The sequence below is a fragment of the Scyliorhinus torazame genome, chromosome 15 (genome assembly GCF_047496885.1).
Source record: "Scyliorhinus torazame isolate Kashiwa2021f chromosome 15, sScyTor2.1, whole genome shotgun sequence".
In the NCBI taxonomy this organism is placed as follows: Eukaryota; Metazoa; Chordata; class Chondrichthyes; order Carcharhiniformes; family Scyliorhinidae; genus Scyliorhinus; species Scyliorhinus torazame.
In genome coordinates this window covers 140,152,645-140,167,097 of record NC_092721.1, presented here as the reverse complement: position 1 = coordinate 140,167,097, position 14,453 = coordinate 140,152,645, and the positions used below count along the sequence as shown (strand labels likewise).

Here is a 14,453-nt window from a genome sequence, read left to right as displayed (position 1 = left end):
CGTTTCCTCCGGGTGCTCCGGTTTCCTCTCATGGTCCAAAGATGTGCAGGTTAGGTGGATTGCCCATGCTAAATTGCCCTTAATGTCCAAAAAGGTTAGCTGGAATTACTGGGATAGGGTGGAGGTGTGGTCTTAAGTAGGTGCTCTTTCCAAGGGTGGTGCAGACTCGATGGGCCAAATGGCTTAATTTTGCACTGTAAAGTCTATTATCTATGACAGGGGAAACTGTAAAGATAGGTGACTTGGAGAACAGGTCGAGGAGACAGAACCTCATAATTGTGGAGTTGCCGGAGGGGAGGGAGGGCCTGAAGCCTACTAAGTACTTTTCTCAGATGTTCATCAAGCTTTTGGGGGGGGGGGGGGGGGAGAATTGTCCCTTTTAGAGTTGGATTGGGCCCACCGAGTACTCCGGCGGAAGCCTCAGGAGAATGAGCTGCCACAGATGATTTGATTATTGGATTCCACAGCTTCCAGGGGAAGGAATGGTTCTGCAATGAGCCAAAGTGAATCGGGACTGGAGGTGCGAAGGAATTATCATTAGGATATAGCAAGGTATCAGAGTTGGCATAACGGTGTGCAGCTTTTAATAAGGCAAAGTCAGTGCTATTCTGGAGTGGAGTTAGGTTTGGAGTGGTGTACCCGGCAAGGCTGAGAGTGACTTTCCAGCGAAAGATCATTTTTTCGATATGTTGAAAGAGGAGGAGGCTTTTGTCAAGGAGCGAGGACTTGGGCTGGATTGAATGGATTCGACTGGGATTTTAATGGGGACGGTTGGTAGAGGTTGGGTTTGAGATGTTTTGTAGTTTGTATCTGGTGTATGTTTGCGATTGAGGGGGCTATGGTTGTCGCGGGGTAGTGATCAGTGTGACAGTATGGGGAATATATGGACCCGGGTTATTGTAAGGGCGGAGGGCTATGGTTGCTCTTTCATGAAGGAACGGGTTGGGGAGCGTCATTTTTTTTCTTCGTTTCATGGCTGACACTGTATCAGAAACAGGCAGGCAAAAGGTTAAATCAGATGCGTAGCACAGAAAGACCACACTTAAAAAGCACAGACACAGATCCTATCAGGACAATAAAGTATTCCCAATCAATACAAAGCCTGCATTTAACACCTCGTTATGAAACCCGGAACATACCTCAACCGCCAGCCAAAAGCCATCACCATTTGATCTAGTTAAAGGGAGCTCTATTGTGAACCTAAATAAATCCTATTAAAAAGCATGGTATTGATGTCAGAGCCAGGAAGCCCGCGAAAACTATGAATGAATGAAATCATGAATGAATGGGCTGTGAAGTGGGAACCGGTAATGGCCCACTGAAACTAACCTACGATAATACCTTCATGAATAAGCCCGCCAAGAATCATGTCTGCAGAGTAAAACTGTAAATATGCATTAACCCAAAAGCCCGCCAAAACTTGTAAGAAATCTGTTTTATATAAGATGAAGCCTTTCTGTATGTACTTTGAGTTCAGTGTGGACCGTGCTGTCTTTTAACTACGGCCCGCTGTTCTCCCTGGAGCTTCAGACAATAAACCCTGTCTTGCGATTCAAACTTCTGACTCAGGTTGACTTTTTTCCCTGCAACAGTTCTTTGAACGTACACCCTGGGTGGGGCACCTGTAAAGTTTCAGCTAGTGAACAGGGTGCCGTGGTGGGAAGGAGTACAGCTTGTTGGAGCTGCGTGGACAAGGTTCAGTGAGCCTAACTTATTTCTTGGGGGGATGGGGGGAAAGAGGACAGAATAGTGTCTCTGGAAAGCTTTTTCCAAATTTATGGGTGGGTGGGGTAGTGGTAGGGATTTGACTGGGGCTTAGGGATTTTCTATGTCTCGCCTTCGGGTTGGGGTTGGTAACTGTCTTGGGTGGTTCCTTGGCACGGGCCTGCCGGTGGGGCTATGGTTTGGGAATTTTTTCCCCATGGGTAGGGGTTTGTAAATGGTATTTTGTTGTATGGATTTATTTATTTTGTGTTTTATAAAATGAAAACTTTAGTAACAATATTTTTAAAAAAAGAAGCCCTAGCAAACCTCAAGGCAATGATAATCATGAGGAAATGTCTCCATTCATTGGAGTCAAACCTACTGCAGAGGAGGTTATACCTATTGAAGGTATAGCTACAGGACATTGTGGCAAGAGTTCCTCAGGGTAGTGTCCTAGATTCAACTGTCTCCAGCGGCTTCAACAAGGACAATCCCTCCAACATAAGGTAAAAAGTGGAAGTGTTTGCTGATGATTGCACAGTGTTCAGTACCATTTTCACCTCCTCCAATACTGAAGCAGTCCAGGCCCGCATGCAGTAAGACCTGAACAACGTTCAGGATAGGGTTGATAAGTGGCAAGTAACATTCATGCCCATAAGTGCCAGGCAATTACTTTCTCCAATAAGAGAGACTCTAGCCATCTCCTCATAACATATAATAGCTGAATTCTCTGCCATCAACATCCTCAGGAGGTTACCATTGACCAAAAACTGAACTGGACCAGCCATATATATATATACTGTGGCTACAAGAACAGCTCAAAGGCTGGGAACTCTGTGGCAAGTAACTCATCTCCTAACTTTCTAAAGCCTGCCTAAACATCTACAAGGCACAAGTCAGGAGAATAATAGAATGGTCTGTATTTGGCTGTTTGGTGCAGTTCCACTCTTGAAGCTCTAAGTCATCCATGACAAAGCAGGCCACTTGATCGACACCCCATCCACCAAATTAAACATTCACTTCCTTCACTGCCATCAGTGTGTACCTACAATATGCATTGCAGCAACTCACAAGGCTCCTTTGACAGCGCCTTCCAAACCCGTAGCCTCTACTGATAGAGAATGATTCAGGTGCAATTCTCGTCTTCACTAACTTTAATGAAAAAATATTTCACCACTCAATACTCACTTTTACTTTTCTGCTGAAATTAGCAGAGAAAGAAATTTCTTCACCACATAGATTTAAAATTAAATTTGAAAGGATTGAGACCATGCAAGAAAGAAAAATCACACACTTTAACTTGATTAGTGAAAAATATTTTGGTACACCTACCGCTACCAGCACTGCCTTCTCTGCGCCCACGTGCACTGCCATCTCTGCCGGACTTCACACGCTTTCAAAATAAAAGTAGAAGTAAATATTGGGTGCGAACTAACGGCCTCGTGGCACCCGACTCGAGACGCGACAAGGCCAGTAAATCTCGTATGAGGCCTCTTACGAGATTTAGGATGCTCGATACGCCTCGCGAGATCAAACAACCTGCCAAGCTGGCAGTACCAAGGCACCCAGGTGGCATCTTGCCCATGCCGGGGATCGGGCCTGGAGATGCCCTGCCCTCATTAGGAAGATGTGGGGGGCTTGAGGACCCCCTAATTGGCAAGTTGGGGTAATGGGGGGGTTCTGGAGGCTGCAGTGAGGAAAACAGATCGGGGTACCATATAAAAATGGCGCCCTGATCACTTTCTGCACTGGTGAGCTGAGCTCGTTAGTGCAGGAAATGAGTCAAAGTGTGGCCTCGACAGGCCCAAACATGAAGCAGAATCCCATTAATAGTGGGATCGTTCTTGGCGCTGCAAGCTCTGGGCAACACCCCACTAAATGTGCCCAAAGCGGGACTCTGTTTCATTTCCATTAAATTGCGCCCATTGTTTCACTGTAAAAGAGAGTTGGGAGGAAAATGCCTTGATTCGTTACTGCCTAACATTTTTATATTGGAATGATCTAATACTCGAGCTCAATTCAGGGATAATAGATAATAATAATCTTTATTGTCACAAGTAGGCTTCCATTAACACTGCAATGAAGTTACTGTGAAAAGCCCCTAGTCGCCACGCTCCGGTGCCTGTTTGGGTACACAGAGGGAGAATTCAGAATGTCCAAATTACCTAACAGCACGTCTTTTGGGAGGAAACTGGAGCACCCGGAGGAAACCCACGCAGACACAGGGAGAACGATAAGTGTTGGGAAGGCTCCTAGACAACACAATTCCTCTTGCTTTCACAGCCAATGACTCTATTTCAAGTGTCCCTCTCAGCAGCTGAACGTCACTACGAGACCCATATACTTTAATTAGTATTTGAGAAGTAGAAAGAAGATTTGAATTCAAGGTTTTTATGGCTTGAAGTTTTAGTTCGGTCCCCAACACATGCCGTGATAGTTCTGTAGAATAGGAGGAAATGGACTTCCGGTGGTGGCCATGGTGTGAGTGGTCGCACATTTGGCAGCTCTCGCTTGTGGTGGTGCTTTTGGGCCTTTTCTCTGATTAACGGGCGGATGTTGTGGTGAGGGGTAAGTTTATTTCAATACGGGCGCATAGAAGCAAGACGGAGCGGATGGAGATGACGAGGTTAGTGGATGAGATTCTGCAAGTGGATCGGAGGTATTTGGAGGCCCCGGAGTCGGGACTGTTGAGGGAGCGGCAGAAACTCCTGATGGAGTTTGGACTGATATCCACGGGTAAGGGTGTAGGGCAGTTGGAGAGAGCGGTCTATGAATACGGAGAAAAGGCGAGTAGGATGTTGACATCAATTGAGGAAGCAGGAGGCGGCGAGGGAGATCAGAAAGGTGAAGGATAAGAGGGAGAATACGTTCTTGGACCCGGTAGGGGTGAATGGGGTGGTCGGGGACTTTTATAAGAGACTATGGGGGCGATTCTCCCAAATGGAGGCCAAGTGTTCAAGCCGTCGTGAACGCCGTCGCGTTTCACAACGGCGCGAAACGGGCACGGGGACGACCGATTCCGACCCCTATAGGGGGCCAGCACGGCGCTGGAGCGGTTTACGCCGCTCCAGCCTCCCGTCCCGGCGCCAAATGGGCGCTGCGCCAACCCGCGCATGCGCAGTTGGGCCGCGCCAATGTACGCATACGCTGGGGACTTCTTCTGCACACCGGCCCCGCCTCAACATGGCGTCGGTGTTCAGGGGCCGGCCGTGCAGGAAAGTAGGCTGGTGGGGGGGGGGGGGGGGGGGGCCCGATCGCGGGCAAGACCCCATTGGAGGCCCCCCCCCAGTGAAGGATCGCTTTTCCCTGCTCCACAGGCCGCCCCCCAGCCCTTCGCGGAGAGTTCCCGCCGGCAGCAACCAGGGGTGAACAGCGCCGGCGGGACTCTGTCGTATCTGCACGACCGCTCAGCCCATCAGCACCTCGGAGAATCGCACGTCGGGGCATCGTGGCGCGGTTGCGGCGATTCTCTGGCGCGGGGCTCGGAGAATCGTCCCCAATACGAGTCGGGACCCCTGGGCGGGGTGGAGGGAATGAGGCGTTTTTGGGATGGGTTGGAGTTCCCTACGCTGGAAGAAGTTCTGTTGAAGGGACTTGGAGCCCCCATTGGGCTGGTGGAGGTGCTGGAGGATATGGAGGCGATGAAGGTGGGGAAGGCCCCGGGCAGGTTCCCGGTGGAATTTTATAAAAGGTTTTCGGGGGACTTGGGGCCCCTGCTAGTAAGAGCATTCAATGAGGCGAGGGAGTAGGGGGTGCACCCCCCTACGTTATCGTAGGCCTTGATCTCCTTAATTTTAAAGAGGAATAAGGATCCGGAACAGTTTGGGACTTACCGGCCAATTTCATTATTAAATGTTGCTGGCCTAGATCCTGGCCTCATGGATTGAGGACTGTGTGCCGGGGTTGATAGGCGAGGACCAGATGGTTTGTTAAGGGTAGGTATCTGTCAGCTAAAATCAGGCGGTTGTTAAATGTTATAATAATGCCCCCGGAGGGACGAAGTGAGGAGGTGGTGGTCGCCATGGATGCAGAGAAAGCCTTCGACCGGGTGGAGTGGGACTATTTGTGGGAGGTGCTGGGTGGTTTGGGTTTGGGCGGGGGTTTGTGGATTGGGTCCGGTTGTTGTACCGGGCGAACAAACCGGGTGAGGTTGGAGTATTTCAGGATGCACTGGGGGATGAGGCAGGGATGCTCATTCTCCCAATTGCTCTTTGCCTATGCCAATGAGGCACTGGCAATGGCACCGAGAGAGTCAAAGGACTGGCAAGGCATAGTGCGGGAGGGGGGGTGGAGCATAGAGTCTCATCGTACGCGGACGATTTACTACTCTATATATCAAACCCGTTGGAAGTTATTGGGGAGATTATGGACATATTGGAAGAATTTGGTCGATTCGGGCTACAAATTGAATATGGGGAAGAGCGAGGTTTTTCTGATCCAAACGAGGGGGCAAGAGAGGTCGCTGGGGGAGTTGCCGTTTAGAGTAGTGGGGACGAGCTTTTGGTATTTGGGCATTCAGGTGACATGGGCTGGGAGCAACTGCACAAGCTGAAACTGACTCGGTTGGTAGAACAGATGAAGGGGGATTTTAGGAGGTGGGATGTGCTTCTGATGACGTTGAAGATGACGGTTCTCCCGAGGTTCTTATTTGTGTTCCAGAATCTCCCAATCTTCATTGCAAAGGCTTTTTCTAAGGAATGTGAATGCACTGATATCGGGGTTTGTTTTGGGTGGGTAAAGTCCCGCGGGTGTAGAAGGTGCTGCTGGAGTGCGGTCGAGTGGGGGGGGGGGCTGCTCTTCCAAACTTGATGAATTATTACTGGGAAACATATATAGCCATGGTTAGGAAGTGGGTAGTGGGGGAGGGGATGGTATGGGAGCAGATGGTGGCAGCCTCTTGTAAGGATTCGAGATTAGGGGCACTGTTGACAGCGCCTCTTATCATTCTCACCGGCCAGGTACTCCACTAGCCTGGTAGTGATGGCAGCCCTGAGGGTGTGGGGACAGTGGCAGCAGCACCTGAGGCTGGTGGGGACCTCGGTTTGGGCACTGATTTGCGGGAATCATAAGTTTTCTCGGGGGGGGGGGGATTTCCGGGGTAGCAACGGGCAGAGATTGAGCAGTTTGGGGACCTATTCGTTGGTGGCAGCTTCTCGAGCTTGCATTGAGTTGCCTGCGGGAAAGGGTTCCGGTATTTACAGGTGAGGGATTTTGTCAGGAAGCAGGTGCCAACCTTTCCCCACCTGCCACCCCAGGGGATGCAGGACAAGGTGGTACCAAAAACAGGGGTAGACGAGGGTAGAGTTTTGGAAATTTACAAAGAGTTAATGGACTGGGAGGGAGTCCCGATTGGGGTAGTGAAGTGTAACTGGGTGGAAGAGTTAGGGAGGGAGGGGGAGGCTGGGCTGTGGGAGGAGGCTTTGAGGTTCACAGGGCACACATGACTGTGGCAATGATGAGTAGGTGTTTTGAAGGGGTGGAGATAGGTGTGGGTGGTGCGTGGGTGGGCCCACAAATCACATGTTTTGGGCCTGTCCGAAGCTTGGGGGATTCTATGGAGTCCTTCCTTACCTGTTCTCTTAACTCTTTCATTTTTTCAACTTTCTTCAGTCTTGTGGCATACTCCTGAACCTCCTTCAGTCCCATATCTGTACAAAGGCGAACTAGAAAGCGGAGACCTGAACAAAAAATCAATTAAAGGCAAACAGAATCAACACAATATATTGTTGCACTGGAAACAGTAGATAATAAAAAAAATCACAGAGCAGCAGAAGATTTCTCAAAGTAGTCTTTCATCTGAAGAATTATATTAAAACAAAATAAATGTGCAAATTTATTAATATGCAGTTTTTTTCTTTATTCTTTTATGGTAAGTGGACATCACTGACGAGGCTAGCTGAGACTGAGACTAGCTTTCAATTCCAGCTTTTATTTATTGCATTTAAAATCCACGGAGGATTTGAATCCATGAGCGGGATTCTCCCCTACCCGGCGGGGCGGAGGGTCCCGGCAGGACGGAGTGGCGTGAACCACTCCGGCGTCGGGCCCCCCCAAAGATGCGGAGGAATCCGCACCTTTAGGGTCTAGACCTGCACCTTTAGCGGCTGCTGACGTCAGCCCCGCGTATGCGCAAGGGAGGATCACCTACGCGTCGGCCATCGCGGAGACCTACTTGGCCGACGCGTAGTAAAAGAGTGCCCCCACGGCAAAGGCCCGCCCGCGGATCGGTGGGCCCCGATCGCGTGCAAGGCCACCATGGGGGCACCCTCCAGGGCCAGATCGGCCCGTGCCCCCCCCCCAAGGACCCCGGAGCCTGCCCGCGCAGCCAGGTCCCTCCGGTAAGGGACCTGGTTCAATTCACGCCGGCGGGACATAAAAGCAGCGGGACTTCCGCCCATCGCGGGCCGGAGAATCGCCCGGGGGGGGTCCCACCGACCGGCACGCTGTGATTCCCGCCCCCGCCGAATCTCCGGTGCCAGAGAATTTGGCAGCCGGCAGGGGCGGGATTCACACCGGCCCCTGGCGATTCTCCGACCCGGCGGGGGGTCGGAGAATCCCGCACCATGTCCCCACAGCATTAGCCTGGACCTCTGGATTACTAGTTCAGTGGCATTACCACTACGTTGCCATCTCCCTCAGATGACACACCAGTTTCATTACAAAGTCCACAGAGAAATTTTCATTGGATACTACCCCATCTTTCTGTAAGCATTTTTATTTATTTATTTTAATTATTTTTTATTTAGAGTACCCAATTCATTTTTTCCAATCAAGGGGCAATTCCGCATGGCCAATCCACCTAGCTTGCACATTTTTGGATTGTGGGGGCGAAACCACGCAAACACAGGGAGAATGTGCAAACTCCACACGGACAGTGACCCAGAGCCGGGATCGAACCAGAGATCTCAGCGCCGTGAGGCTGTAGTGCTAACCCACTGCGCCACCGTGCTGCCCTATCTTTCTGCAAGCATGACATAGTATAGAGAACTCTGCATTGATTTTATGCCAGAGACACCCTGTGCAATTTCAAGTGGCTCTTCATATAAGCAGGAAACATTCATGCCTAAAACAGGCCTCATTAAAATGTTTAAATTGACCCAAAGATGTGCAGGCTCGGTGGATTGGCCACGCTAAATTACCCCTTAATTGGAAAAAATTAATTGGGTACTCTAAAAAAATTTTTAATGTTTAAATTGATGTCTTAAGATTCTTTTAGAGCCCTGATACATTTGGCTCTGCCCAATAGCACTAAGCACTGAGTGTCTCAAGGGATCACTGCAGTTTTCTCCCAAAGAAAAGGGAAATAACAGTTTTGCCACAGCTTTGCAAATGATTTGCTAAGGAACAGGGATATTCATTCTTCTGCCCCACACAAAGCCTCCCATAATCACTCACTGGATTACTTCTCCCAGTTCAGCTCCACAGAACAGAGGCTGTACTCCCTCCCATCCCAACCGATGAGCTGTGTATAAGCAATTGTACAGCAGTGATCGCTTGCTATTGATAATTAAGTGAAATTGCACTGCAAGAATTGATCAGACAAATGCTCAGGCCATCAGGGGGAGTCTCACAGACACGCTACCAGTCATCTGCCTGATTAATGCGAAGATTGCTTCAAAGCAGTTTTTGTCGACATTAAAACAATTCATATTAAGTTATAGCTACAAAGAATGTCCACTATAAAAGTTAGGTTGAGTGAAATCTCAAATCAGAAAATCTCACAGCATTCACACAATTATAAACACAATAAAGATATGTCAAAATGAAAAACATAAAATCCTATGACCATAATTTGCTTATTTTGAGAATATCTCTTACATTCAACATTTTCGGGAAATTTCCGATGAATGTCTTTGTATGTTTCCAATGCCTTTTGATAGTTACCTGTATTCACAAAGTTAAACATAATTTGACTACTTTAGTGTTAGCCAACGTTATAAATGTAGAAATTAACAATTTCTTAAAATTAACACAAAAACATGGGTCAGGATAAATCTAATCTGAATCTTCCATCAAACCCAATTAATTTTTTCCTATTAAGGGGCAATTTAGCGTGGCCAATCCACCTAGCCTGCACATCTTTGGGTTGTGGGGGTGGAACCCACACAAACACGAAAAGAATGTGCAAACTCCACATGGACAGTGACCCAGAGCCGGGATCGAACCTGGGACCTCAGCGCCGTAAGGCAACAGGGCTAACCCACTGCGCCACCGTGCTGCCACCATTGCAGTATTAATGTAAGCCTACTTGTGACACTAATAAAGATTCACATGTGCTTATAAATGAATTTAAAAGAAAGTTAACCATCAGCATTCTTTAAAATGAAAAAGGTCTTTCTTTCTCTTGATGGGTTATACTACCCCCCTCCCCCCACTGGTTCCTCCATTTACATGTGCATCTCCTGTGGCAAAAATGGTTGCGCAACTAGTTCTCAGACTATAGCCAATATTGTTGTTGATGCAACAGGAGACAGCAAGAGCTGCCTGGTGGAGATTCTATCTATTTTTTCTCGTCTCTGATCAGTGCATCCCTGTGCATCCAGCTAAAAACAAGTCAGCTGTGTCTGGAAAGTGGAACATGCGTACAGGTGTCCATAAAGCTGCAGGGTATCGGAGAGAGAGTGTCCATAATGCAGCAGGGTATCGGGGAGAGAGTGGCCATAAAACTGCAGGAGTTCTGAGAGAGAGAGAGAGCCCAGAAAGCAATGGGTGTTCAGAGGTAGATAGCCCACAAAGCAGCAGTTTAGAGAGTGAGCCCATAAAGCAGCGGGAGTTCAAAGAGCGAGAGAGCCCACAAAGCAGCAGTTCAGAGTGTTAGACCTATTAGATGCTGTGGTATGAAGAGTGAAAAGTTCTGTTCCTTTTTCACCAACACTTTTATTTCTTCCAACAGACTCTGCACAAAACTCTAATTACACAGCACCAGACACAGAGGTCACCTGAAGCCCCTTTACATATCAGTGTCAATTATTGGACACTTAACATAAATGAGACAACTAATTGCAATGTCTCTCAACCCATTACTTAACAGTCTCCCCTTCCTTGGAGAAAAAAACCCAATTAGGTGAAAACAAAACTCAAAAACACACACGTGATTTCCCCCCCTTCTTTTTTTTCCCAGTTTTTTTTGTTTGGAAGAAAAAAAGTCACAGAAACAGGCGCCCTTCATTAACAATATCCAAAAGTTTCTGTGAACTAGCCCCTCTTTTCGTAAAACAGTCTGACAGTTGATAGCTACTGTCGACCCATTTAATCTTTGTTATTTCCCCTCTGTAACCTCTTTTCATTGACACTTTTTGTAGAGTGCACATTTTCCCAGGGATTTATTGTCAATGTGACAGTCAATAGGTATATTACCCAAATCCCCTAATCCCAAAATTTCTGTCAATATCTGACTTATATAAAAGGTCATATCCACCGCCTCTACAAGGCGTAACGTCTCAGCAGCCGAAGTGCTTTTTACCACTCTCCTTATTTTCTTTGTTTCCCACACAAGAGGGCAACATTTACTATTGTTCCCCAAAAGGAAAATTAAAAAACCTCCTGCGCTTGAAACCCCATCACATAAATCTGCATAGGACGCATCACTATAAACTGAGTTTCAAGTGCCTACGGTCACCTAAAACCGGGAACTTCAAAACACACTCCTGCATATTTAGTTTGGCCAACGCTTTATTTGCTCTTATTATGTCTTCCACTTTGGGATCATTCATTTTTGTACTCAACTCTAAGACATCAAAACTCACATCCGGTCTAGTCTATCTACCTAACCAGTTCAGTTGCCCATTAAACTTTGCAGTTGCTCTTTTTCTATCTTTGAAGCCATTGCGGCTTTTTGTGAAACCCGGCCACGATTAATTGCTATTGGGCTGATGCTTTCCAAATAAGATTGCTGACGTAAAGTTGCCCCTAACTTAGTCTGTCCGATTTCCAGTCCAATATATTTAAATGCACCGGAAGCCTGACTTCCTACCCTGAATTCTTTCCTCAAATCAGAGATTACAACAGCTTCAAAATCACTAATCCCACCCCACAAAAAATCATCGACATGCATCATAAAGATGCCAGAAAGATTTCCTTTATAGTGCCAGTAAAACATTGCAGGATCTGCTTTCAACTGGCAACAGCCTAACTTTAACAAAACTGACCTTACCGAAATATACCAGACTCTAGATGCATAATTTAATCCATATACACATTTGTTCAACTTCCAGAGTACCCCTTCTGTGTTAGCTGCTTCTTTAGGAGGACGGAGAAAAATATCTCTATGGAGCTGATGCCCCTGCACAAAGGCAGCTTTCAGATCTATAGATTTGCATTCCCATGCCTTTGTGGCTAATAGAGCCAAGAAGATCTTTAAAATAACCTTTCCTGCTGCAGGTGAACCTACCCTTAAATCCTGATCTTTTAAGTTTTCTTCAAATCCCCTTGTCACAAGCCTGGCCTTTGCCTTATAAGTTCCATCCGGAAGAACCTTTTCCGTACAAATCCATCTGTGGGATAGAGCTTTTTGTCCCCGATCCGGTACTTCCATGTATACCCCAAATTCACCCCAACTATGCAATTCTTGCTGTTTAGCATCTTTGATAACTTTTTCATCTAATTTATTTGAAGCCACCAAAATCTCACGTGCGTGTGGACTTCTACTCCTATTAGTATTTGTAGTCTTACTTGTGACTGTACTCCATTCTGAACATTTCCCATCAACCACCACCCTCTGTCTTCTTTCAGCTAGCCAATTTCTGATCCACATCTCTAAATCACCCTCACTCCCCAGCCTCTGTATTTTTTGCAATAGCCTACCGTGGGGAACCTTATCAAATGCTTTGCTGAAATCCATATACACCACATCAACTGCTCTACCCTCGTCTACCTGTTCAGTCACCTTCTCAAAGAACTCAATAAGGTTTGTGAGGCATGACCTACCCTTCACAAAGCCATGCTGACTATCCCTGATCATATTATTCCTATCTAGATGATTATAAATCTTGTCTCTTATAATCCCCTCCAAGACTTTACCCACTACAGACGTGAGGCTCACCGGTCTATAGTTGCCGGGGTTGTCTCTGCTCCCCTTTTTGAACAAAGGGACCACATTTGCTATCCTCCAGTCCTCTGGCACTATTCCTGTAGCCAATGATGACATAAAAATCAAAGCCAAAGGTCCAGCAATCTCTTCCCTGGCCTCCCAGAGAATCCTAGGATAAATCCCATCAGGTCCCGGGGACTTATCTATTTTCAGCCTGTCCAGAATTGCCAACACCTTTTCCCTACGTACCTCAATGCCATCTATTCTATTAGCCTGGGGCTCAGCATTCTCCTCCACAACATTATCTTTTTCCTGATTGAATACTGACGAAAAATATTCATTTAGTATCTCGCCTATCTCTTCAGACTCCACACACAATTTCCCATCCCTGTCCTTGACTGGTCCTACTCTTTCCCTAGTCATTCGCTTATTCCTGACATACCTATAGAAAGCTTTTGGGTTTTCCTTGATCCTTCCTGCCAAATACTTCTCATGTTCCCTCCTTGCTTGTCTTAGCTCTCTCTTTAGATCCTTCCTCGCTACCTTGTAACTATCCATCGCCCCAACCGAAACTTCACACTTCATCTTCACATAGGCCTCCTTCTTCCTCTTAACAAGAGATTCCACTTCCTTGGTAAACCACGGTTCCCTCGCTCGACGCCTTCCTCCCTGTCTGACCGGTACATACTTATCAAGAACACGCAGTAGCTGATCCTTGAACAAGCCCCACTTATCCAGTGTGCCCAACACTTGCAGCCTACTTCTCCACCTTATCCCCCCCAAGTCACGTCTAATGGCATCATAATTGCCCTTCCCCCAGCTATAACTCTTGCCCTGCGGTGTATACTTGTCCCTTTCCATCATTAACGTAAACGTCACTGAATTGTGGTCACTGTCCCCAAAGTGCTCTCCTACCTCTAAATCCAACACCTGGCCTGGTTCATTACCCAAAACCAAATCCAACGTGGCCTCGCCTCTTGTTGGCCTGTCAACATATTGTTTCAGGAAACCCTCCTGCACACACTGTACAAAAAACGACCCATCTATTGTACTCGAACTATATCTTTTCCAGTCAATATTTGGAAAGTTAAAGTCTCCCATAATAACTACCCTGTTACTTTCGCTCATATCCAGAATCATCTTCGCCATCCTTTCCTCTACATCCCTAGAACTATTAGGAGGCCTATAAAAAACTCCCAACAGGGTGACCTCTCCTTTCCTGTTTCTAACTTAAGCCCATACTACCTCGGAAGAAGAGTCCCCATCTAGCATCCTCTCCGCCACCGTAATACTGCTCTTGACTAGCAGCGCCACACCTCCCCCTCTTTTGCCTCCTTCTCTGAGCTTACTAAAACACCTAAACCCCGGAACCTGCAACATCCATTCCTGTCCCTGCTCTATCCATGTCTCCGAAATGGCCACAACATCGAAGTCCCAGGTACCAACCCATGCTGCCAGTTCCCCTACCTTGTTTCGTATACTCCTGGCATTGAAGTAGACACACTTCAAACCACCTACCTGAACACTGGCCCCCTCCTGCGACGTCAAATCTGTGCTCCTGACCTCTATACTCTCATTCTCCCTTACGCTAAAACTACAATCCAGGTTCCCATGCCCCTACTGCATTAGTTTAAACCCCCCCAAAGAGCACTAACAAATCTCCCCCCCCCCCAGGATATTTGTGCCACTCAGGTTCAGATGTAGACCATCCTGTCTGTAG

At 47.4% G+C, this 14,453-nt stretch overlaps 1 protein-coding gene across 1 annotated transcript in view; it reads right to left on the bottom strand.

Annotated features, from left to right (window-relative positions):
• ift88 (intraflagellar transport 88 homolog) overlaps positions 1–14,453 on the bottom strand; it is a 188,848-nt gene that overhangs the window by 14,737 nt on the left and 159,658 nt on the right. Inside the window, exons 22-24 of the mRNA XM_072476831.1 lie at positions 9,523–9,588; positions 7,276–7,382; positions 3,037–3,097 (exon numbers count right to left, since the gene is read on the bottom strand). Coding sequence (XP_072332932.1) covers positions 3,037–3,097; positions 7,276–7,382; positions 9,523–9,588 — 234 coding nt within the window. The remainder of the gene's footprint in view (positions 1–3,036; positions 3,098–7,275; positions 7,383–9,522; positions 9,589–14,453) is intronic.